This window comes from Schistocerca piceifrons, chromosome 6 (assembly GCF_021461385.2).
Source record: "Schistocerca piceifrons isolate TAMUIC-IGC-003096 chromosome 6, iqSchPice1.1, whole genome shotgun sequence".
Classification (NCBI taxonomy): domain Eukaryota; kingdom Metazoa; phylum Arthropoda; class Insecta; order Orthoptera; family Acrididae; genus Schistocerca; species Schistocerca piceifrons.
This window is the reverse complement of record NC_060143.1, coordinates 381,747,911-381,775,326: the sequence shown is the minus strand read 5'-3', so window position 1 is coordinate 381,775,326 and position 27,416 is coordinate 381,747,911. Positions and strand designations below refer to the sequence as shown.

The window sequence follows — 27,416 nt, the reverse complement described above, 5'->3', positions numbered from 1 at the left end:
TCTCGATTACGTACTGCCGAGCGATATGGGTGGCCAGATCACTCGCTCGAACTGTCCAGAATATTCCAATCGTGAACAGTTATGTCCCAGTGACATGGTGCATTGTCATCCATAAAACAATCTGTTATTGTTTGCGAACATGAAGTTCATGAATGGCTGAAATTGGTCTGCAGGTAGATGAACATAACCATTTACAGTCAATGATCGCTTCAGTTGGACTAGAGCTACCACCAGCTTCCACAGTACTTTGTTGACAACTTGGGTCCAAGGCATCGTGGGGTCTGTGCCACACTCGAATCCCACCATCAACCGCTACCAACTGAAATTGTGACTCATGTGGCCAGGCCACGGTGTTTCAGTCGTCTAAGGTCCAACCGATACGGTCACGATCCCAGGAAAGGCGCTGTAGGTGATGTGCTGTTAGCAAAGGCACCCGCGTCAGTCGTCTGCTGCCGTAGCCCGTTAATACCAAATTGAACTGCATTGTCCTAACTGATACTTCCGTTGTACGTCTAACATTAATTTCAGCAGTAATTTCACACAGTATTGCTTGCCTGTTTGAACTGACTACTTTATGCAATCGCCACTGCTCTCGGTCATTAAGTGATTGGTGTCGGCCACTGCATTTCTCGTGGTGAGAGGTAATGCCTGAAATTTGGAGATCAGGGCGCATTATTGACACATATCCGAAATCGATTGTCTCATGTGTCCAGCTTCAATTACCAGTGCCTGCCGGAGTGGCCGTGCGGTTCTAGGCGGTACAGTCTGGAGCTGAGCGACCGCTACGGTGGCAGGTTCGAATCCTGCCTCGGGCATGGATGTGTGTGATATTCTCAGGTTAGTTAGGTTTAATTAGTTCTAAGTTCTAGGCGACTGATGACCTCAGAAGTTAAGTCGCATAGTGCTCAGAGCCATTTGAAGCATTTTTTTTCAATTACCAGTCCACGTTCAAAGTCTGTTAATTCAGTCCGTGCGGCCATTATCACGCCGGAAACCTTTTCACATGAATCACCTGACTACAAATGACAGCTCCGGCAATGGGCAGCAGTTTTATAACTTGTGTACGCGACACTATAGCCACCTGAATGTGTGCATACAGCTATCCCATGACTTTTGTCACCTCAGTGTATCTCAGGTTTCACAATCTCACTAATTGCAACTTTGTCAGAATGTGTGCATATGAAAAAGGTGGTAAGTGCCAAAAACAAGGATTTCGATAGTAGTAACCTTGCACCGCTGATTAATTGGTTGCATCACTAAGCAGGATACTAAATACATTCCAAAGAAACTTTGACGCCACGAAGAGATATACTACCTCAGTCACAAATTAATACTCAAACTGACAGGTATTTCATTGGTCCCTGGAGCTTAGTAGAAAGTTCTTGTTACTAAATGTGAAGAATTTGGAAACTGGTAGTTGAGACCAACGAATTACGTTAAGCAGCTTCATAATTGTGGGGAGTTAATTTTTATTTCTGGAGTAGTAACAAATTTAACGCTGTCTCACAGGACAAAGAAAGCATGAAGCGTTTGTCTTTAGGCTTCTGTATCTCATTCGGACGGCGCATGGTAGCCGCGTGGTCCAGGGCGCGTTGACACGGTTCGATCGGCTCTCCCCGTTGGAAGTTTGAGTCCTCCCCCGGGCGTGTGTGTGTGTGTGTTATCCTAACCGTAAGTTACTTTAAGTTAGATTAAGTAATGTGTACACCTAGGGAGCGATGACCTCAGCAATTTGGTCCCGAAGGAACTTACTACCACACAACATCTCAGTCTGTAAAAACGGAAAACTTATGACGTAGCTTCGTTGTTCTTCTGTCTGTCCGTCTGTTAAGGTCACTTTTTCTGAGAAACAGATAGAGTATCGAGTTGAAATTTCTTTCAAATACGTCTATGGTCTTGACGCTGTAAAACGTTTAAACTTCTAAGCCAATGCAGTCAACAGATACGGCCATTTATCTCAGAAAGTTTGATACAAACTACTCACCGCGAGTCCTACTAGCACTTGTCCAGATTTTGTTTTTTTTTCGAAAATGAAGCATTGAAAATTAATCAGCGTCCACCAATGAAAGTTTCGAGGTTACACGTCAGAACAATGCGCCACGTAATTTCTCTCGCGTAGCACGCCGCAAGAGTGAATAGAACACACCACATTATTTTTGATGGGGAGACACCTTCAGAATTTAAAGTTTGTATGTGACGTAGAGCGTAATGTAGGATGCTCCATGGGGCTGCTCCCAGATGATGCTGTTGCAGAGAAGTCGCAATGGTAGAATATTAAAGTGAAATGCATGAAAGGATCGACACTTGACCCTCACCATAACGAAATGAAACATATCGCGCATTAACAGGCGGAAAACCCGTTTTTGGATGATTATGCTATTAACGAACAAACACTGGAACGTGTTACATCATCCTTTAAATGTTGATAAAGAGACATAAGATGCGTTTCGAAATGAATCGACCACACAAACTAATAGCAAAAGAGGCAAATGGCTGGCTTTCATTGGAAAACACCTCAGAAAGGGCAGTCTGTGGCTAGCGATATTTAAATATTTCTCTTCAGTGCAGAACCCGTACCAGGTAGGATACATAGAGGAAGTCGAGAACATCCACACAAGAGCAGCGCGTTTCGTCAAAGGTTCTTTTAGGAAGAGCGAAAGCTCACCGAGGTGCTCATCTAACCAAAGTGGCAGAAGTTTGGAGTGTGCATCATAAGGATCATCGTGCGGTTTCCCGAGAGCGTCCTTTCCTAAAGAGAGTGAACCGATACACTACGAGGGGTGTTTGAAAAGTCCATGCAAAGTCCCAGAGTTGTGACCACCGGCGCGTATCGAGGTCATTTTTAGTTAGTAGCATCTTTGGAAAGAGCACACACCAAGTTTCAGCCATATTGGTCTATTTCTTTGTGTTTGGCATTCGTGCGAATCAAAGAAGTCGAGTGATTGTCAAAAAATGGACGAAGAAGTATTTCGTGTGGTGATTAAACATTACTTTATGAAAGGCAAAACGCCTCAGGAGACTAAAGAGAAGCTTGATAAACATTACGGTGACTCCGCACCTTCGATTAGAACAGTTTATAAGTGGTTTCAAAATTTTTGGAGTGGCCATATGGGCACAAGTGATGCTCAACTTTCTGGACGCCCTGTGGAGGTTACGACTCCAGAAATCATTGATAAAATCCATGATATGGTAATGGATGACAGAAGAGTTAAGGTGCGTGAGATTACTAGTGCTGTGGGCATCTAGAATCAACGGGTACATAATATTTTGCATAAACATTTGGACATGAGAAAGCTATACGGAAGATGGGTTCCGCGATTGCTCACTGTTGACCAAAAACGGAATCGTGTGAAGTGATGCAAGGATGGTTTGCAACTGTTCAGGAAGAATCCACAGGACTTTAAGCGCTGTTTCGTCACTGTGGATGAAACATGGATACACTACTATAGTCCTGACACCGAAGAACAATCGAAACAATCGGTTACCAAGGGAGAATCTGCACCAAAAAAGGCGAAGACCATTCCTTTGGCCGGAAAGGTTATGGCGACTGTCTTTTCGGATTCGCAAGGGATAATCCTCATCGACTATCTGGAAAAGGATAAAACTATTACAAATGCATATTATTCATCTTTATTGGCCCGTTTCAAAACCGAGGATACCATTCTCTTATTGCGCTTAAGAAAACGCGAAATGCAGAAGGATCTGAACACATTTTTTAGTGTTGTGTACTGCGTACAACAGAGAGGATGATTGTTTTAAGCCTCTCAGACACTCTGGCAACAACTGTGTACCTTAATTTTTATTGTACCTTAGCTACAAAAGAAGAATTTTTTCCCAGTGGAAACCTGTGGTATACGCTTGTGAACGTTCGGCCTCTTCATCATGCACAAGTGTTGCCAACTCTTGTGGATCACTATGAAAATAACACCAACTCAGTGTAGCAGTGTGCAAGATGGAAAACCAGTCCTAAGCGAAAGAGGGACAGCTGAAAGGTGAAAGGAGTAAACAGAGGGTCTATACAAGGGCGATGGAAGAGGACGTAGATGGAAATCAGATGGGAGATATGACAATGGGTGAAGAATGGTGCAGACCACTAAAATTCCAAAGTCGAAAAAGGCCCTGGTAGTAGAGAACATTCCGTTAGAACTACTTATAGACTTGGGAGAGACAGCCATGACAAAGCTCTTCCACCTAGTGAGACAGGTGAAACACCCTCAGACTTCAAGAATAATGTAATAATTACAGTACCAAAGAAAGCAGATACTGACATGGGTGAAAATTACCGAACTATCAGTTTAATAAGTCACGGTTGCAAAATAATAACACGAATTCTCTACAGACGAATGGAAAAACTGGTACAAGCCGATCAGTTTGGATTCCGTAGAAATGTAGGAACGCGTGAGGCAATACTGACCCTACGACTTATCTTAAAAGGTACGTTTCTAGCATTGTAGACTTAGAGAAAGCGTTTGACAGTATTAACTGGAATACTCTCTTTCAAACTGTGAAGGTGGCAGGGATAAAATACAGGAAGCGAAAAGCTATTTACAGTTTGTACGGAAACCAAATGGCAGTTACAAGAGTCGAGGGGCACGAAAAGGAAGCAGAGGTTGAGAGGGAGTGAGACAGGGTTGTAGCCTAACCCCGACGTTATTCGATCTATATTTTGAGTGAGCAGAATGGAAGCGAAAAAAAGGAGTGGTAATTAAGATCCAAGGAGGAGAAATAGAAATCTTAAGGTTTGCCAATGACTTTGTAACTCTGTCGGAGAAAGGACTTGGAAGAGCAGTTGAACGAAATGGACAGTGCCTTGAAAGGAGGATATGAGATGAATATCAACAAAAGCAAAACGAGGATAGTGGAATGTAGTCTATTTAAATTAATTAGGGAATTAGATTAGGAAATGAGATACTTAATGTAAAAAATGAGTTTTCCTGTTTGGGAAGAAAAATACACCGATGATGGTCGAAGGCGAGAGGATATAAAATGTAGTTTGGCGATGGAAAGGAAAGCGTTTCTGAAGAAGAGAAATTTATTAACGTCGAGTACAGATTTAAGTGTCAGGAGGTATTTTCTGAAAGTATTTGTATGGAATATAGCCATGCATGGAAATGAAACATGGACCATAAACACTTTAGACAAAAAGGGAATAAAAGCTTTTGAAATGTGGTGCTACAAAAGAATGCTGAAGATTATATGGGCAGATCAAGTAACTAATGAGTAGGTACTGAATCTAATTGGGCAGAAGATGTATTTGTGGCATAACTAGAGTAGAAGAAGAGACCGTCTGGTAGGACACTTTCCGACGCATCAAGGGATCACCAATTTAGCATTGGAGGGAAGCATGGAGGGTAAGAATCGTAGAGGGAGGCTAAGAGATGAATACAGCAAGCAGATTCAGAAGAATGTAGGTTGCAGTAGGTACTCGGAGATGAAGAGGTTTGCACAGTAGCATGGTGCGCTACAACAAACCAGTCTTTGGACTGAAGATCACAACAACAACAACAACAACAATGTAGCTTGTGTACTCGGCACTCCCAACATACAAATTTTTGTGTGTTACATATCTATATAATTAAAAACGTAGATCAAATATCGTTAATCTCTGGAACTTCTAGATTGGTTGCTTTAAAATTTCAAACAACGTTGGATTCTAATACAGGAATGTTTCTAGGACATATTTCTTTACATATGTAACTTCTTGAGATTTTCCTTATAATTAGATTTACAAAAAATTATACATTACATATATTAAAATATACATAGAAAAACGCACGCGTGTTCTAATACAACGTCACGTCAAGATTTCTAAGCATTCGGTCAAAAACTTTCGAAGATTTACGATTAGGAGCATTTACAGTTTCTACGTAAGTACAGATGTAGTTGTTTGTTTGTTTGTTCAAAAACTCGGATATCCGACAGTTCTTCACGGATTGCTTCGAAATTTTGATGCAACATTGTATTCGAATATCGAAGTATTTTTATAGTCCTACTAGAACGAAATCTGGTATATGTGTAATATACATGTAATAAAAGGGGAAAATTGTAAAAGGGTAAATATTGATTTGTTCAAAATGGTTAATCTCCGAAAGTTCTTGATCGATTGCTTTGAAATTTTGACGCAACGTTGATTTGTAATATGGGCGTGTTTCTAGGTACCAACTTTGTTAATATATTGGTATTTTAATACGTATAATGTATAAGTATATATATGTATCATGTTGTTGTTGTAATGGTCTTCAGTTCTGAGACTGGTTTGATGCAGCTCTCCATGCTAATCTATCCTGTGCAAGCTCCTTCACCTCCCAGTACCTACTGCAACCTACATCCTTCTGAATCTGCTTAGTGTATTCATCTCTTGGTCTCCCTCTACGATTTTTACCCTCCACGCTGCCCTCCAATGCTAAATTTGTGACCCCTTGATGCCTCAGAACATGTCCTACCAACCGATCCCTTTTTCTAGTCAAGTTGCGCCACAAACTTCTCTTCTTCCCAATCCTATTCAATACCTCCTCATTAGTTACGTGATCTACCCACCTAATCTTCAACATTATTCTGCAGCACCACATTTCGAAAGCTTCTGTTCTCTTCCTGTCCAAACTATTTATTGTCCATGTTTCATTTCCATACATAGCTACACTCCATAGAAATACTTTCAGAAACGACTTCCTGACACTTAAATCTATACTCGATGTTAACAAATCTCTTTTCTTCAGAAACGCTTTCCTTGCCATTGCCAGTCTACATTTTATATCCTCTCTACTTCGATCATCATCAGTTACTTTGCTCCCCAAATAGCAAAACTCCTTTACTACTTTATGTGTCTCATTTCCTAATCTAATTCCCTCACCATCACCCGACTTAATTCGACTGCATTCCATTATCCTCGTTTTGCTTTTGTTGATGTTCATCTTATACCCTCCTTTCAAGACGCTGTCCATTCCGTTCAACTGCTCTTCCAAGTCCTTTGCTGTCTCTGACAGAATTACAATGTCATCGGCGAACCTCAAAGTTTTTATTTCTTCTCCGTGGATTTTAATACCTACTCCAAATTTTTCTTTTGTTTCCTTTACTGCTTGCTCAATATACAGATTGAATAACATCGGGGAGAGGCTACAACCCTGTCTCACTCCCTTCCCAACCACTGCTTCCCTCTCATGCCCCTCGACTCTTATAACTGCCATCAGGTTCCTGTACAAATTGTAAATAGCCGTTCGCTCCCTGTATTTTACCCCTGCCACCTTTAGAATTTGAAAGAGAGTATTCCAGTCAACATTGTGAAAAGCTTTCTCTAAGTCTACAAATGCTAGAAACGTAGGTTTGCCTTTCCTTAATCTTCCTTCTAAAATAAGTCGTAAGGTCAGTATTGCCTCACGTGTTCCGACATTTCTACGGAATCCAAACTGATCTTCCCCGAGGTCGGCTTCCACCAGTTTTTCCTTTCGTCTGTAAATAATTCGCGTTAGTATTTTGCAGCTGTGACTTTTTAATCTGATAGTTCGGTAATTTTCACATACACTCCTGGAAATGGAAAAAAGAACACATTGACACCGGTGTGTCAGACCCACCATACTTGCTCCGGACACTGCGAGAGGGCTGTACAAGCAATGATCACACGCACGGCACAGCGGACACACCAGGAACCGCGGTGTTGGCCGTCGAATGGCGCTAGCTGCGCAGCATTTGTGCACCGCCGCCGTCAGTGTCAGCCAGTTTGCCGTGGCATACGGAGCTCCATCGCAGTCTTTAACACTGGTAGCATGCCGCGACAGCGTGGAAGTGAACCGTATGTGCAGTTGACGGACTTTGAGCGAGGGCGTATAGTGGGCATGCGGGAGGCCGGGTGGACGTACCGCCGAATTGCTCAACACGTGGGGCGTGAGGTCTCCACAGTACATCGATGTTGTCGCCAGTGGTCGGCTGAAGGTGCACGTGCCCGTCGACCTGGGACCGGACCGCAGCGACGCACGGATGCACGCCAAGACCGTAGGATCCTACGCAGTGCCGTAGGGGACCGCACCGCCACTTCCCAGCAAATTAGGGACACTGTTGCTCCTGGGGTATCGGCGAGGACCATTCGCAACCGTCTCCATGAAGCTAGGCTACGGTCCCGCACACCGTTAGGCCGTCTTCCGCTCACGCCCCAACATCGTGCAGCCCGCCTCCAGTGGTGTCGCGACAGGCGTGAATGGAGGGACGAATGGAGACGTGTCGTCTTCAGCGATGAGAGTCGCTTCTGCCTTGGTGCCAATGATGGTCGTATGCGTGTTTGGCGCCGTGCAGGTGAGCGCCACAATCAGGACTGCATACGACCGAGGCACACAGGGCCAACACCCGGCATCATGGTGTGGGGAGCGATCTCCTACACTAGCCGTACACCACTGGTGATCGTCGAGGGGACACTGAATAGTGCACGGTACATCCAAACCGTCATTGAACCCATCGTTCTACCATTCCTAGACCGGCAAGGGAACTTGCTGTTCCAACAGGACAATGCACGTCCGCATGTATCCCGTGCCACCCAACGTGCTCTAGAAGGTGTAAGTCAACTACCCTGGCCAGCAAGATCTCCGGATCTGTCCCCCATTGAGCATGTTTGGGACTGGATGAAGCGTCGTCTCACGCGATCTGCACGTCCAGCACGAACGCTGGTCCAACTGAGGCGCCAGGTGGAAATGGCATGACAAGCCGTCCCACAGGACTACATCCAGCATCTCTACGATCGTCTCCATGGGAGAATAGCAGCCTGCATTGCTGCGAAAGGTGGATATACACTCTAATAGTGCCGACATTGTGCATGCTCTGTTGCCTGTGTCTATGTGCCTGTGGTTCTGTCAGTGTGATCATGTGATGTATCTGACCCCAGGAATGTGTCAATAAAGTTTCCCCTTCCTGGGACAATGAATTCACGGTGTTCTTATTTCAATTTCCAGGAGTGTATTTCAACACCTGCTTTCTTGGGGATTGGAATTATTATATTCTTCTTGAAGTTTGAGGGTGTTTCGTCTGTCTCGTACATCTTGCTCACCAGATGTTAGAGTTTTGTCAGGAATGGCTCCCCCAAGGCCGTCAGTAGTTCTAATGGAATGTTGTCTACTCCCAGGGCCTTGTTTCGACTCAGGTCTTTCAGTGTTCTGTCAAACTCCTCACGCAGTATCGTATCTCCCATTTCATCTTCATCTACATCCTCTTCCATTTCCATAATATTGTCCTCAAGTACATCGCCCTTGTATAGACCCTCTATATACTCTGTCCACCTTTCTGCTATCCTTTCTTTGCTTAGAACTGGGTTTCCATCTGAGCTCTCGATATTCATAGAAGTGGCTCTCTTTTCTCCAAAGGTCTCTTTAATTTTCCTGTAGGCTGTATCTATCTTACCCCTAGTGAGATAAGCCTCTACATCCTTACATTTGTCCACTAGGCATGCCTGATTAGCCATTTTGCACTTCCTGTCGATCTCATTTTTGAGACGTTTGTATTCCTTTTTGCCTGTTTCATTTACTGCATTTTTATATTTTCTCCTTTCATCAATTAAATTCAATATTTCTTCTGTTACCCAAGGATTTCTACTAGCCCTCGTCTTTTTACCTACTTGATCCTCTGCTGCCTTCACTACTTCATCCCTCAGTGCTACCCATTCATCTTCTACTGTATTTCTTTCCCCCATTCTTGTCAATTGTTCCCTTATGCTCTCCCTGAAACTCTGTACAACCTCTGGTTTAGTCAGTTTATCCATGTCCCATCTCCTTAAATTGCCACCTTTTTGCAATTTCTTCAGTTTTAATCTAATGTAATCTAATCTAATTATATGTATTATATAAAGTGAAAAATTGTTACCAAAATATCTCAAAATGTTCGTTTTCGATTTACTTGAATTTTTTACATGCAACTGTAATAAATGTTTAGACACTTATAGACTCTGTACTATTAATGTAATAATATGTATATAGAATATAACTTTGTAACCGCTGGTGGAATAAATTATGAAGATTACTAGCAACTGAAGCGGATTATCATTCTATTAATATGTTCCTCAGTTCCAGGTGTTCAAGTGATCAAATATTTTATACTTTTGACGAGCTAGTGTATTAGTCATCTGGCTAGTTTTTACTAAGGATGCTTCTGGCGCCTGCAGGAGACGTTGACCGAGGTGCAGCGGTAGCGACGGCAGCGCCGCAAGCACTCACCGTAGAAGTAGAAGGGCGCCTGCCAGCTGATGCCCCCCGCCAGCATGCCGGAGAGCGGCATGCCCAGCACGACGCCGGCGTACGACCCGCAGAAGGCCAGCGTCGCGAGCCGAGAGCGCTCCAGCGGCGGCGCCCAGAAGCGCCAGATGCCGTGGCACGCCGGGTAAGTCACGCCCTGCAGCACGACCACACGTACAAGTCACGAACTCTGCTTCTAAAACAAACTGGTACAGCCCTTCACCTCATCACTTTCAGTCAGTTGGTGAAGCAGTCGCTCCTGAATTTTGTGAAAATTTACTTCTTCAGTTAAATCTATGTTTCTTTTCACTTTATAGCACACTCGTAACTAAAACGAAATGATATGCGAACTTCTTGCACACGGTCCGGTCATATTTATGTGACCACAAGTGAAAAACCTGAATAACCACTTTTTGCAGCGCGATCGCCCAAGAAGGGGGTCAGTGAAGGTTTGGAAGGTACCGACAGGGATGTGGATCCATACCGACTCCATTTCTGTGGTCAACTGCCCTGGATTTCTCGGTTGAGCATCCACGCCGGAAAGAGCCCGATCAAGGTGGTCCCACATTTACAGATTGTCGATTGAATTTGGCTTGTGCAGAGAACTCTGCTCTTTTGATGTGCTTGGAATCACTAGGAATTTTGGTGAGCTTTTAAATGGTTGGTTGGCCTGTTTGTGACATTCTGCTCTCCAATTTGCTGGAAAAGACACATGTTCCGGCAAATAAGCAGAGTCGGGGACTGCTGCAATCTTCAGTATGATTATTCCACATGCCTTGAACATAAATTTAATTGTGCTCCCCCTCTTACACATTAAAACAAGTGGTCCATCTCTCCCAAATAACACTGGTTCAAATCTCCAGATTATCTGGGAGAGATCGAACTAGCTACCTGGAGGTAACGAAATCGATGGCCGTTTTAGAATATTTTCATGCCTATCTATACATTTATCAAGAGCTCGCTGTGAAAAAAAACTGCAATAATATTGTGCAAACTAAGACTTAATAGTAATATTATGTAAAATTTTTCGGATCACAAGAACAGAGAATGTGATTTTTCTCCAGAACCAAAATGAAAATAACAAAATACTTTTGCAGTGTATTTGTTCAAAAATAGTGGGAGCAGCTCTCTAGCGGCGCAATTGCGAAATATCCCTTTAGTCTGTACCACACAGTGGTCCAACTCTCCCAGACTTACCCTAAGATAAAATTCGGCACCGGTGCCGAACTACCTACGCCACTACCCATGTGGTAGGGTAATAGATAGCCCGAGAATTTAAATACGAATCATTGGATGAATAATAACATAACTCTGGTGACAAAAAAAGAGACAAAAAGTCAGAATTGTAAAAAAATGAAACACCTACAGTCGTCCTTATGATGTAATTTATTGTATAGCTATCAGTTTCGGCGTTTCATTGCTCCATCTTCAAGGCATCCTTTGATACTGAAGGGGCTATCACGATTCATATATACAATGGATCGGTGGCCAACATAACTGGTTTATGCAGACTATCTGTAACAGTGGTGTCATCTCTCTAACCATCAACTGTTGACAAGGATGGACATGGAAAAACGTCAGAGTGTCACCGTCGAATATGAAAATGTTGGTATCGCTATCTCGCACTTTTTGTCGCGGACGGCTCTAGTCTTGTACCAAAGAGGAAATGACGGAAAAAAGAGAAAAAAGTTACTGAACTGAGACATGGGCGTACGGACGCTACAATGCATACACAACGAGGTAAAACTGCGTAAGTTGCGCCGTTGGAAATTTTAAGAGAGCAGCCAGCGTGGCGTGTGCTAACGAGGCCGGCAGCGGGAGCCGGCGGTGCGGCCTGAGGGGTCCTGGCGGCTGCTGTCCCCGCCTCGCACCGCATCGCATCGCTCCGCTCCAGCATTCTTGCCACCCCATCAGCGCCCCACGACCGCAGCGCTGGTGGGGTGCTAACGAGCAGACGAGGAACCGCTCCCTGGAGCCGGGGGGAACGCTGACCTACATGCGTGTTCGGCGCTCCAGCGCACGGGGGACGCGGACCAGTCATGGAGTCAAAGAGGCCTTGGATATGTCCTTGGAAATTTAAAGGACTATTCCATTCTCCACCTTGTCGATATTATGATCAAATTTATTTCTACTTGCACCATCAGCTAATTTCGAACATGCGCCAGTTTCAAGTGCTTACGCATCGTAATTTTAAACAGTCGCACTCTGTAGGTATACACAATACGCGTCGAACGTAAACACCACTCACAGATTAGGATTTAAACGTGTTCTGAGAAGGTGGTACGAATAGAGTTCAGAAAAAAAAGACAGAAATAAAAAGAAGTATTCAGTCGAAGTACGAAGTATCCCTCAGGAGGGTCATCAATATAAGACTGATGGCAGGTTCGTTGTTAGATAAAGGTATAGTTTGGTCCTCACGTTCAGATGCTGACTCTCAGATTCTGACTTGACAGCAATTGGGTATAACTGGTGAAGCAGCAAAATGATGCTGTTGTGGCTTCCCTGAAAGTGATATTTCAGGAAGAGTTTCCCATCCAGTATTCCTTACGGGTATTTCAACTGATTTATCCAATGGAGTGCAGTGTTGTTCAAGGATCGCTGCATCGTCAGCGTATCGCGCAAGCACGACATGTGGAAGTAACGCAAGTCATTCACGAATGGTTCAAATGCAAAAAATGGTTCAAATGGCTCTGAGCACTATGCGACTCAACGTCTGAGGTCATCAGTCCCCTAGAACTTAGCATTAGTTAAACCTAACTAACCTAAGGACATCACACACACCCATGCCCGAGGCAGGATTCGAACCTGTGACCTAGAGGTCTCGCGGTTCCAGACTGCAGCGCCTAGAACCGCACGGCCACTTCGGCCGGCTGTTTGAAATGCACTATGGGACTTAAATTCTGAGGTCATCAGTCCCCTAGAACTTAGAACTACCTAAACCTAACTAACCTAAGGACATCACACACATCCATGCCCGAGGCAGGATTCGAACCTGCGACCGTAGCGGTCGCGTGGTTCCAGACTGTAGCGCCTAGAACCGCTCAGCCACCCCAGCCGGCCAAGTCATTCACGTCTAAGACGCACAAACTCGGGACAAACATAGCCTTGAGAGAAGCCATCTACCAATTGTTGAAGGCTGGACCGCTAACCCTGTATTCGGACAAAGCTGTGCTGTCAATAATCCTCGTCCAGTACTCCTGGACAGTGGCGAACGACTGTCTTCCGCCATGTATGGCTGCCAGCTGTGAGGATTTGCCTGATTTTATGCAACCCCACATAACGTAACTGTCATGCATTTCCTTCTCCATGACAATTCTTCGTATCAAAAACACTGCAGGGGCAATAAGAACGCCCCCGCTGTATTTTCGACGCGAAGTGATCTCCACCACACAGCCCAACTTGATTCCATCTGATTTTCATCTCTGCTTTCGCGAACTGTTCGCTATGAAGACGTTTTGTCACGGACAACGGAAAAAACAGGCAGCTACCTGCTATGATATGGAAAGTTGGTACAAGGCTACGGCAAACGTCCAAGTCGATGAGGCTACTATGTGGAGAAGTAGCTGGAAGGTATAGCGAACTGTTTCAGATGGAACGTTTTTGATTTTCTCTGTGGTTTCTATTTTGCGACCAATCGAACCTCACTTTCCGAATAGCCCTCGTACACTACTGTAAAGTACAACATGTGAACAAGCTAAATATCTAAATGAAAGTTATGTTCTACTTATGACGTGTTCAGTATGACAACCATCATTTCTACCAACTTAGTCAACACGAACTCCTATGTTTCGAGTTACTCGCCGATACATATCCTAGGTTATCTCGTTGTCCGCCTCAATTATTAGTTCTCACCGTTTCATCACTGTACGAGAATGTTTAGGGAAAATATTTTCCTTTGGAAACCCCAACAGAAAAAAGTCACACCGACTCAAATCAGGACTGTTTTGGGGACAGTTTTTTTCACAAGGGAAACGCTTAGGAAATCTGGAATTTGCTTTCAAGTGTTCGTGCAGGAAGTATAAGACATCATTAGATGCATCTGGTTTGGCTCCACCCTGCATGAAATAATTGTTTTCTATCTGAAACCTTTTTTCAACAAGCTGAGGATGAAAACTATCACGCAGCATATTTAGATAACGGTCACCGTTCATTGTGTGTACAAAAAAGGAATGGCCCTATTACATCTAACTTGAGATTGCGCCCCATTCATTAATTCTTAGAGCGTGATTCACCTTCTCATGACGCATGTTTGGATTCTCGGAAGCCATAAGTGCACGTTATGTTTATTAAAAATGCCGTCAAGGTGAAAGTGTGCCTTATATGAAAGCCAAACGTTGTTCAATTACACACCTTAACCCACAGCCCATTCAAAGTACGCCATTCTTCATTGTCTGTTGTCTGTCGCTAATTTAGGCAACACTGTTATTTTGTACGGATGCAAATGCAAATCTTTTTTTTTTTTTTAATTCGCTGTCGAGAACATCAAGAAATCCGAAGTTGTGATGCTGTTTTCCTTGTTGATTTGTCTGGAATTTTCCCGCTACTCTGACGGCTTCAACATTTTGTCAGTCATCTTGGAACGATGTATACACAGTGCACTCGGAAATAAGACTCTAATCTCCATGAGCTACTCTCACTTCTGCAACACAACACGCAATAGCAACAGATAACGTCAAAATATTAATGCTAAATTACGGTAAAAGTTGCACAATTTCGTGAGCCACCTTGAAACTGAGGAACCAAATTACTTCACACCATGATCGTAGCTCATGTTACCAGCATGTCATCGATTCCTCCAGCCGTTATTGAAAGTAGATGACCTTTAGCGATGCCGCTGATTTTTTGTTCAAGCAGCTGCTCATTTGACCTTATTGGAATGAGCACACACTGTTCCACGCTTCTCTACAAAATAAAACAGTTTGAAGGGGTACCGACAACTTAAACGGGGAAAGTCACGCTTACTGCTTCTTTGGTTCAAATGGCTCTGAGCACTATGGGACTTAACATCTATGGTCATCAGTCCCCTAGAACTTAGAACTACTTAAACCTAACTAACCTAAGGACATCACACAACACCCAGTCATTAGGAGGCAGAGAAAATCCCTGACCCCGCCGGGAATCGAACCCGGGAACCCGGGGGCGGGAAGCGAGAACGCTACCGCACGACCACGAGCTGCGGACAGCTTCTTTGGGCTATTACATTTTACATCACTCATCGCCCTGGCTCCCCTCCACCTCCCGTGGACGTATTCTTCTGACATGATTCCCCAGTCACTGTTTCCCTTTGCTTTGGTAAAGAAACCAGAGTGTGGCAGGTATATCCGGAATGACGATGACATGGAACGTTTCTTGAGTAGTGAAAATGGTCCCCATAAGGTCTTCCTTGCGTAGAGAAGGAGTAATACCATGACCAAGTTTCGTGGACACAGTCTAGTTTTCTGTTTATTGATGTGATAAAACTTTATGGCTATCCTTCGTAGCTGCTTGTTTCTTGGTCTCTTGCCCTTCGCTTCATTCCGTGCATTTTATTAGGAATCCTCATCTCATTCACTCTCTTCACATGAGCATACAATTTTTGTCTTTGTCCCCAAACTTCTCTTGCAGTAGTTAATAAAATTTTTCTGTGTTTGTGAGCGCATTGTCAAAATGCAAAACTACTGACGTTTCGGTCACTGTTGCAACTGACCTTCTTCAGAGTGTTTTTGACAGTGACAATGGCGGCGGAAGCCTACGTTTATATTCGCTTTTAGTAGTTCATCATGTACTGTCTGCCTAAGACTTTCATTTGTCATCTCTTCCTTGTTTGTTACTGTGACCCGACTTTTCAATAACTTTATTTCACTTACTCGGACCTAAATTTTTCCCTTTCCTTGATGACTCGAGTTACCTTAACGTTCAATACAACTTATACATAGCCCGTTTCATAAGGACGCGTCGTCTAGTGGTGTATTCTTTGGCTAGTAATCAAAACGTCCTGGGTTACGAGTTCGAGCATGGCCTCTGCTTAAGTTCTGAATCAAAATCATCAGCAATGGCAGCCGAAGACTTCCGACATAATAAGCCACACTCGTTCTGCCCAAGGACCCATCAAACAGGGTGAAGGAGGAGACATGTTAAGGACAATCTCTTGCCCTTGAGTGGGAAACTGTCCCTAAAGGGCGGATGAAACAGAAATTTTCAACACCATGAGGATGCAGAACACAATGGCAATCACTGCATTAAATGCATTTTTCCACAGGAGAAGAAAGTGTGATGATAAGCGTCTCAAAAACGGCTCTGAGCACTACGGGACTTAACTTCTGAGGTCATCAGTCCCCTAGAACTTAGAACTACTCAAACCTAAGTAACCTAAGAACATCACACACATCCATGCCCGAGACAGGATTCGAACCTGCGTCCGTAGCGGTCGCGCGGTTCCAGACTGTAGCACCTAGAACCGCTCGGCCAATCCGGCCGGCATGAAAAGATAGATAAAGTATAAGAGGACCAGCGGAAAAATGCTCATATCGGAGCACAAAGAAAGGCGGATATGGACGTGTTTATTGAAGGACTCTGGCTGAAAGGTGGGGTACCAGCTGCCTCATTCCAGCCTCCAGCAAGCTCCCCAAATTGTAACTCGCTAACACCCACTGGTCAATCTCTGTGAGTAGCTCATACCCACCCACTCCCATTTCAAATTCTCACTCACTCATTCAGCCCAAAACGTTGTCATTATGTCTTTGTATCTCTCTTCACAGCCTCAGTCTCCTTCGTTCTATACGAATACTTCCCCTCTCACTGTCACTGTCTTCCTCTTGCTTCCTTTTACAGCTACTATCTAATTCATGTCATCCCACTGCTGCTATCTCTCGTGTTACTATATCTCTCTTCCTAATCGACATTGTTATAGACTGTCATTATCACACGTTCTCACCCACTTCCATTTTCTCTATCTCTTTATTCCTCTCTCACTGGCACTGTCTCCTTCCTCTTTTTCTTCCTCTGTCACTGTCACCTATGTTCCATTGCGACTCTTTCCCTCACACTGCCGCTGTCTCCTCCGCTCTTTCTATACCACAATGGCTGTCTGCTACCATCCAGTACTTATTCGTTTTTTCGTGTATTTCCCACTTCGATAAAAAGGCACGAATACACAAGTTGCCCGCCAAATTTTTTGAGAAAATATTAAAGTTGTTGGGGTAGGTTGTGACCGAGCGGTTCTAGGCGCTTCAGTCTGGAACCGCGCGACCACTGCGGTCGCAGGTTCGAATCCGGCCTCGGGCATGGGTGTGTGTCATGTCCCTAGGTTAGTTAGGTTTAAGTAGTTCTAAGTTCTAGGCCTAGGCGACTGATGAACTCAGATCTCAGATGTTAAGTTCCAAAGTGCTCAGAGCCATTGGAACTTTTTTTTTTTTTTTGCTGCGAAAGGCAGACTGAGGGAGCTCATCCCCCACTTGTAGTAAACGTGAGGAGCATATTCCCATTGTTTGTGTTCCGATAGGAGCATTTTTCCGCAGGTTCTTCTCCCTGCCACAGTAATTCGTATTGTTCTTATGAAAAGAGCTACAGGGGTCAGTAAAATTTTTTATTGTTTTCTTATGTGAAACTGAAGTAACGCAAAAGTATATAATTTGATACATCAGGCCGGATTCTGTGTGCACAAGAATTTCAGTACTATAACATGGGATTCACGGGATGATAACGGAAAAACCTCACAGCACATTTCTCCGTGCTACGTCTCTTTGTAAACTATGTCTTCGCATTGCACCGGATGTTAGCTGAGTATTTTACGTTTACAATAAGATAAATTTGAACCCCTCTGTCTCGGTAGTGGATAACGATATGAAGAAAATTTTGAAGTTATGATGATAACGGACTCACTTTACGGCACATTTCTCCATACTATGTCTCTTTCTAAACTATGTCTTCGCGTCACACCGGTTGTGAACTAAGTATTTTATGTGTACAATAAGATAAATTTGAACCCCTCTATCTAGGCAGCGGATAACGATATCAGGAAAATTTCGAAATTGTTCAACATTAGGTTCTTAGAAATATGTCGTAAAAATTTCAGCCATTTTCTGTGAGTAGCCGTCTTGGAAACAGCGGCTCAGTTTTGGTACTCGTTAACCATGTTTTTCGTGTTTTCTCGGAAACTGCCAAAGTACTAGATGGTGCATCCATAAGCCCCCTAAGACAACCATAGGCCACATATAAATGCAAAGAAAACCAACCATTTTTCTCCATTTGCCTAGGATGGAGGAAGTGTGTAATATTCAAATCTTGATCCAGCATTGGAGTGTAGTTACAGTCAGACGATACTTTAGTTGGGTATGCGAATTGTTTCTATCCCAAAAGCTATCCAAAACAGTTAACCCTGCCTTTCAATCACCAATATAACCCGAGGAGTGAGCCTTGGAAAAATCTCGTTTTTATGTGCGGCGTTTTGGAACGTGTTACATGGTGTATGCTGTCGCGTGTGTACCGATCAACAATCAGCCACTATTAGAAGTAACCGAGACAGTGCATCTGCTGTTCCATAAAGTGGACCGACAGACGTCAGTCTAGTCTGCGAGGCCTCTACAGAGAGAATCGGCTTCCCATGAAAGTCGGCCTTTTATGCGTCACGCAGGCCAAGCTGCTACTGCATGGCGCGCGATCAGAACGGCTGTGAAATTGAGTATCAGTGGGACACAAATAGCGCCTTTATGCGGGCACAAAGGGACGGCGTGCGGCTTTTTTAAATACGGCGACGGTGCCGGCGCCGCTGGCAGACTGGTGCCACCGCGCTGCACCGCGCCGGCTATCGACCGGAAAGAAACCGCCCAGACGCCGCGCCGACGCGCCGCTACGTACCTTCCGCCACCTGCTTCGGCAATCGCCTAACGGTTATGCTTCCGTGCCTGCAGATGTGTTGTACAAGTTGCCGTATGCGAAGGCGAAATAATCGCTCCTCCTGGCCTTCACACCTACTTCGAGCAGTCATAAAATTTCATTGTGAAACGTATTCGCGAATTGTGAGTACGGCAGAACCACAGCTATAAATTTACAGGTTACAGTCCTGAGACTGGTTTGATGCAGCTCTCCATGCTACTCTATCCTGTGCCAGGTTCTTCATCTCCCAGTACTTACTGATACCCACATCCTTCTGAATCTCCTTAGTGTATTCATCTCTTGGTCTCCCTCTACGATTTTTACCCTCCACGCCGCCCTCCAATGCTAAATTTGTGACCCCTTGATGCCTCAGAACATGCCCTACCAACCGGTCCCTTCTTCTTGTCAAGTTGTGCCACAAACTCCTCTTCTCCCCTATTCTATTCAAAACCTCCTCATTAGTTTCGTGATCTACCCATCTAATCTTCAGCATTCTTCTATAGCACCACATTTCGAAAGCTTCTATTCTCTTCTTGTCCAAACTATTTGTCGTCCATGTTTGACTTCCATACATGGCTACACACCATACGAATACTTTCAAAAACGACTTCCTGACGCTTAAATCTATACTCGATGTTAACAAATTTTTCTTCATCAGAAACGCTTTCCTTGCCAGTGCCAGTCTGCATTTTATATCCTCTCTACTTCGACTATCATCAGTTATTTTGCTCCCCAAATAGGAAAACTCCTTTACTACTTTAAGTGTCTCATTTCCTAATCTAATTCCCTCAGCATCCCCCGATTTAATTCGACTACATTCCATTCTCCTCGTTTTGCTTTTGTTGATGTCCGTCTTATATCCTCATTTCAAGACACTGACCATTCCGTTCAACTGCTCTTCCAAGTCCTTTGCTGTCTCTGACAGAATTACAATGTCATCGGCGAACCTCAAAGTTTTTATTTCTTCTCCATGGATTTTAACACCTACTCCGAATTTTTCTTTTGTTTCCTTTACTGCTTGCTCAATATACAGATTGAATAACATCGAGGAGAGACTACAACCCTGTCTCACTCCCTTCCAAACCACTGCTTCCCTTTCATGCCCCTCTACTCTTGTAACTGCCATCTGGTTTCTGTACAAATTGTAAATAGCCTGTCGCTCCCTGTATTTTACCCCTGCCACCTTTAGGATTTGAAAGAGAGTATTCCAGTCAACATTGTAAAAAGCTTTATCTAAGTCTACAAATGCTAGAAACGTAGGTTTGCCTTTCCTTAATCTTTCTTCTAAGATAAGGCGTAAGGTCAGTATCGCCTCACGTGTTCCAACATTTCTACGGAATTCAAACTGATCTTCCCCGAGGTCGACTTCTACCAGTTTTTCCATTCGTCTGTAAAGAATTCGTGATAGTATTTTGCAGCTGTGACTTATTGAACTGATAGTTCGGTAGTTTTCACATCTGTCAACAGGAAACAAATGAAAACTTATGTCGGACCGAGCTTCGAAGCCGGATTTCCCGCTTTACGCTAGCAATCACCTTAACCGCTTCGACTATCCGAACACGTTTCATGGACAGGCCATTCCACCATAAGTATACTTCCTGTAGTGGTCGAACAAGTATGTCATTCCCGCACAGGGGGACACTTCTTTAATTGTCCTTCCAGCCTTTCTTGGCTTTGGCAAGAAATACGTTAGTGCAGTGTCTGTATTTGATACTGTGTATAAAATTCGATGCAGTGACCCTTTGGACATGCATGTATGTCCGAAGGAACATTGCAACGAACTATCAAAACAAGCCTCGTAGTTTGCCAATACTTGCCATTCTGTCTGCTCCATTCCATTCCTTTGTTTTTCCTGTATTTTTTTTTAATTGTCACTGTGAATGCAGTCCATACATTCTGTTGCTGCAAGCGTCAGTTATATCTTTTATCTGCTTCTGTATTACCTTCCGTGTGTAATACCTCTTTAGGCTATTGTTCAATACTTTAGTGAGAATTTTGTTGAGGTTGTTAAATTAATTTAAAATGTTATGTAGCCGTTCTTTATTCGAGTTAGGTGTTAATTTTTGTTTGTTTGTAACCTTTATTTCTATTTTCTTTTTAATAATTTTGATAAGATTACCACTGCGCTGTCAAAGATGACATTTACTGTGTGTTCGTACGCCACTGTTGATATGTAACGCCTTTTTCGATGTCCGCACGATGTCGACGTGTTCCTGTGGTCAGCAAGATACCCAGATCTGGTCCCTAGAAAACAAATGTGGTACCAGCTCAAACGTCGACGGCATTCCAGCGCCAGTATCCAAGAAATGAGGGATCGTTACACCAGTTGTGGGCCAGCATGCCCCATGAGAGATTACAACGACCTTATCAGACCCTTCCCAAACGAATCAGTGTATCCCTCAAGGTCAAAGGGAGTGCAACGTTGTACTGTTAAGTTTTTTTTTGCTTTATTAAACAATGAGAGAAGCACATAAGCACAAAAAATGAAGTACTGGAACTGTTTCAACACGAATTGTATCCTACAATAGACTGACGAACACATTTCAGTATAATGCGATATAGTGCCATTTTTAAGCTTACAAAACATAACAAAAATTTTAAACTTCAGTCCAGACAGAGACATAGAACCAAAACACAAACACATGAAAGAGAATTACAAAAAAATATCAGACTCCCAAATTCCTTGTCATTCTGATTAGATATTTTAATCACTGAACTAACATTACCTTCTGAGTGCTTCACTTTTTCACTACATCTGTGCTTGATTGTTTTGTTCTCTGTGTCGAACAGTATTTCACAAACACGTCACACAATTTACTATTTCTGCACGGTCGTAACTGCACCACTAACACGTAAGTAGACTACCTCTTTCGATATAAATTAATCATTTTGTGTCCACGCGTCCACACTTCAACACGTGATCCTCTACCCGGGGGAAAACAGGTATTATTGGCTTGGTCTTGCCGCATGTAACTCGAGATAGCAACCAACCTAAAACCATACTACTCCTAATAGCTATAATTATCAGTACGCAAATAAAGTAGGTACTGATCTAATGTCGATGATCAGTACACCTTCTTCAGTCACCAACAGATCTGTTTGCATGTATACCCATTACTCCCAGACCATGAGTATTGAGACAATTATCCCAGTGACCAGTGAAGTAACATATCCACTTGGAAAAACACCGCGTGAAGTAGTCCATAACTACCTGCTGCACATCTTCGTCTTACAGGAATCTTCGAAACTTCAATGCCTTTTTTAAGGGACCAAAGACTTGATAATTACATGGAGGTAGATCAGGTCTATATGGCGGGTGCTCAGGTGTCTCCCACTTGATTTACCGTAACTTCTGCATTACGACACAGCGTGACATGGTGTAACACTCCAATTATAGAACCCATAACGAACACCCTTTTGTTGCAAAAAGAAATAGAAAAATCACTCATCCTGACAGTGCTGACAGCTACTGACAACAACATTTACACTCTTGCCTCTTTGATTAACAGGAGTAATATGTAAATACTAATGTTTATCATAAAGAAAGGATTGAATGAAAGTATACCATATGATAAGAAACAGAAACTTTAAAGAAATAATTCAAAAAAATATTATTTACGAAGGTTAAAGCCCAGACCATAAATTGACTAACGATAACATTTATCCTAGAAGAGAGTTGTAGCCGCATCGAGCTGTAAGTTCGCTGTGACTACAACGTAATTCGGCAATGGAGATGTTCACTTCTCTCTTGTACCCTTGCAATAGTAGTACGCATGTTAAGCGCTACTAGATTGTTTTAAAACCGATCTGAAGTTTAAAAGTTTCGCTGTTGGAAGTATTAGTCAGAGGTCGGACTGAAGTAAAATCATCTTTACTGTTTAGTCAGATAACGGAATAGTTGATATATGTGACAGAAAAATAGCTCGTTTGATTGCTGATTTGTGATGGGACTTAGCCTTCGTGATACTTAATAGCCAAGAAGATCAAAGGACACCGAAACAGACTGATCGCCGACATAAACTTAACTATTAGATTTGAGTAGGCAACAGATAAACGCGGTCACGAAGAACTTACAATTGCGCCGTGTTGTCAGAAGCTACCGTCAAAGTCGGCTTTGCTGATCCTGACAGACGCAATTCCCTGAATGAAAAATCTGTGTGTGTGCTCAGTGTAGGGGCAAATAATTACGAAGAACAATAAACTTTAATTCAACTTTTTTTTAAAAGAAAGGGAGTCATCGCGTTATTGAGCGTTGCAGTCGCTATATTTAGAAGTGGAGAAGATCGATAGACATCGAACACCATTGCTTTAATTACAAGCGAGGGTGGCGCCCACACTCCGGCGTGCTGCTCCATCGAGACGTTGATATTAGTTTTGAGAGACAGTTTCTGAAAAATAGCCAAACCGAGCGAGGATTTTGTTTTTATAATAGGTTCAGACTGGCGTTTTCGTGATCGACGGACGCCGTTCCACTTCATCTCGACTGGGGCACCCATCACCATCGATCCGAGACAAAACGAGATGTCACAATGGGGACGCGGATAATCCTGAATCAGGAGTGTCCATTGTTGCACCATTCCAGAGTAGTGGTTTTCGACAGACATGCTACCCCATACATATTCTTCATTCCCCAAGGGATGCCTACGGCTGTTTGTCCTTCGGCAGCCAAGAAAAAAATATCAGCACTTTGGTACTCTTTGAACTAATTTGGCAATAACGTCGCATAATTGACGCCTCTGCATTTACTGCACGCTCGCCAGGAAGACACGAATGACACACTAACCCCAACTTATATGTCAATGCTTATATAACTACATAGTGATTCCCGCTACATTGCATATACGCTGCAACAGCGCCCTCAAACCAGAACTTTTTGATCGAATGACACACTAACCCCAACTTATATGTCAATGCTTATATAAGTACATCGTGATTCCCGCTACGTTGCATATACGCTGCAGCAACGCCCTCAAACGAGAACTTTTTGATCGCCCTGTATGAAAATTTAGTGCATTTTCAAGATAAGAACTGTCGGCGAGGATAGAAATATGCGTAAACCGCTGACTAGAAGATGGGACCGGATAATAAAACGCAAGTGTACTGTGACATCAATAATGACAGGGGAAAAAGTAGAATATATGACAAGTATTTGGGAACTTTGGGTGTAAGTGCTACTCTGAAATGAAGAGCAATCCAGATTTAATTCTCCCACATTTTCCTTTTAATCCTTTGGTTGCAGTGTTAGCTGGCCGGAGTGCCCGAGCGGTTCTAGGTGCTTCAATCTGGAAACGCGCGACCGCTACGGTCGCAGGTTCGAATCCTGCCTAGGGCATAGATGTGTGTGATGTCCTTAGGTTAGTTAGGTTTAAGTAGATCTAAGTTCTAGGGGACTGATGACCTCAGATATTAAGTCCCATAATGCTCAGAGCCATTTGAACCATTTTTTTTGCAGTGTTACTTTAATGTGTTTAACACGACCACGGTTGATTTCATTCTCCTGTCCATTGTTGTCCTAGTCGAGCTTTTGCTTTGTCCTTATAGATCTCGATGCCGACGACAACGTAAACTAACTTCCCTTCTTTCAATGTTCTGTAAATGTTGTTGGTTGGTTGGTTTGGGGAAGGAGACCAGACAGCGTGGTCATCGGTCTCACCGGATTAGGGAAGGATGGGGAAGGAAGTCGGTCGTGCCCTTTCAGAGGAACCATCCCGGCATTTGCCTGGACTGATTTAGGGAAATCACGGAAAACCTAAATCAGGATGGCCGGACGCGGGTTTGAACCGTCGTCCTCCCGAATGCGAGTGCAGAGTCTAACCACTGCGCCACCTCGCTCGGTCTGTAAATCTTGTATAAGATTATCACATACAGTTTTGCAATGGAAAATAAGTATGTGCACGGAAATGTACATTCTACACAGCAGACATGGTACAGGTACACAGCACGTTGCGTCTGTGCATACTCGGCATGTTCGCCTTGCGCTCAGTCATTGTGTTTTTTTCCGGCAGCTGGGCTTGTGAGTGCCGGAACGGGTGTTGGCAGAGGCGGTGCGGAGAGACCGTTGTGGGCACTTTACGAGTCGCGGCGTTGCCCTGGGGACAGTTTGTTGCCGCCTCAGAGCAGCAACCGGTGTCCGCCGTCGGCTCCCATAACGTTCTGGCAACCCTCTGTCGTTTACATTCCTTCAGCTCTTTCCAGAAAGGGGCTGGAGCTGCATTTCTCTTTGAGCCAGCTGCAGCAAGCAATCTACGTATTTTGAGGAGTCTGAGATAAGTGTATGAATTGAGTCTCCAACTGAGATTTGAAAATGTTCCTGGAAAAAGCGCTGCAGTATATGTACTTCATACAGGAACATTAGGACCTTACAAGTAGCAACTTTAGTCCGTCAACACCACCATTTGTGTATTATATCATGAAACTGCTAAAATGGGTTCCTAGTTATCTACGTATCGGCTCCCACAGGAAGCAAGAGTGTGATTTTTTTTTTTGTTGACCTAATTAGCGAACCAGGCAATGCTTCGCATTTGATAAATACGAGGGTCGTTCAATAACTAATGCAACACTTTTTTCGGTTTTATAAATGCTTTTATCGGACATTGTGGAACATTTCGGCTTTAGCCCTTAGTTTTATGAGGTTCCGATAAGTGACGGCGCTGTACGTATCCTTGATAATGGCGTCTGTTACGGAGATGCGTTCCAAGTAGAGATTGTTCATTGAGTTTCTTTTGGCGGAGAACCAGAGCATTACTGATATTCGTAGGCGTTTGCAGAATTCCTGCGGAGACATTGCAGTGAACTAAAGCACGGTGAGTCGTAGGTTGAGAAGTCTGTCATTAATGGAATCAGGTCGAGCAACATGGACGACCTCCCCCTGGCAAGCCCGTTGCAGACAGCTGGGACTCCGGCAATGTTGGAACATGCGAACACCTTCATTCTAGGTGATCGATGGATCACAGTCGAACACTTCACTGCTCACTTTTTCGCCTCTGTTGGTAGTGCTGACACACTCGTAAACCAGCTGGGATACTAAAAGGTACGAGGCCGCTTGGTTCCTCGCCGCCTAATACACTAGTGGCCATTAAAATTGCTACATCACGAAGCTGACGTGCTACAGGGGCGAAATTTAACCGACAGGAAGAAGATGCTCTGATATGCAAATGATTAGCTTTTCAGAGCATTCACACAAAGTTGGCACCGGTGGCGACACCTGCAACGTGCTGACATGAGGAAAGTTTCCAAGCGATTTCTCATACACAAACAGCAGTTGACCGGCGTTGCCTCGAGAAACATTGTTGTGATGCCTTGTGTAAGGAGGAGAAATGCGTACCATCACGTTTACGACTATGATAAAGGTCGGATTGTAGCCTAACGCGATTGCGGTTTATCGTATCACGACATTGCTGCTCGCGTTGGTCGAGATCCAATGACTGTTAGCGGAATATGGAATCGGTGGGTTCAGGAGGGTAATACGGAACGCCCTGCTGGATCCCAACGGCCTCGTATCACTAGCAATCGAGATGACAGGCATATTATCCGCGTGGCTGTAACGGATCGTACAGCCACGTCTCGATCCCTGAGCCAACAGATGGGGACGTTTGCAAGACAACAACCATCTGCACGAATAGTTCGACGACGTTTCCAGCAGCATGGACTATCAGCTCGGAGACCATGGTTGCGGTTACCCTTGAGGCTGCATCACAGGCGGAGCGCCTGCGATGGTGTACTCAACGACGAACCTGGGTGCACGAATGGCAAAATGCAATTTTTCGGATGAATCCAGGTGCTGTTTACAGGATCTTGATGGTCGCATCCGTGTTTGAACACACATTGGAAACGTGTATTCGTCATCGCCATACTGGTGTGTTACCCGCCGTGATGGTATGGGGTGCCATTGGTTACACGTCTCGGTCACGTCGTGTTCGCACTGACGGCACTTTGAACAGTGGACGTTACATTTCAGATGTGTTACAACCCGTGGCTCTACCCTTCATTCGATCCCTGCAAAACCCTACATTTCAGCAGGATAATGCACGACCGCATGTTGCAGGTCCTGTACGGGCCTTTCTGGATACAGAAAATGTTCAACTGCTGCCCTGGCCAGCACATTCTCCAGATCTCTCACCAACTGAAAACGTCTGGTCATGAACTGTGGTATCGTGTTGAAGCTGAATGGGCAGCTGTACCTGTACACCCCATCCAAGCTCTGTTTGACTCAACGCCCAGGCGTATCAAGGCCGTTATTACGGCCAGAGGTGGTTGTTCTTGGTACTGATTTCTCAGGATCTATGCACCCAAATCGCCTGAAAATGTAATCACATGTCAGTTCTAGCATAATACACTCCTGGAAATGGAAAAAAGAAC

At 43.9% G+C, this 27,416-nt stretch overlaps 1 protein-coding gene across 1 annotated transcript in view; it reads right to left on the bottom strand.

The window, feature by feature from the left end:
- LOC124803334 (vesicular glutamate transporter 1) overlaps nucleotides 1–27,416 on the bottom strand; it is a 199,208-nt gene that overhangs the window by 62,225 nt on the left and 109,567 nt on the right. Inside the window, exon 7 of the mRNA XM_047264518.1 lies at nucleotides 10,188–10,362. Within this exon, the coding sequence (XP_047120474.1) occupies nucleotides 10,188–10,362 (175 nt within the window). The remainder of the gene's footprint in view (nucleotides 1–10,187; nucleotides 10,363–27,416) is intronic.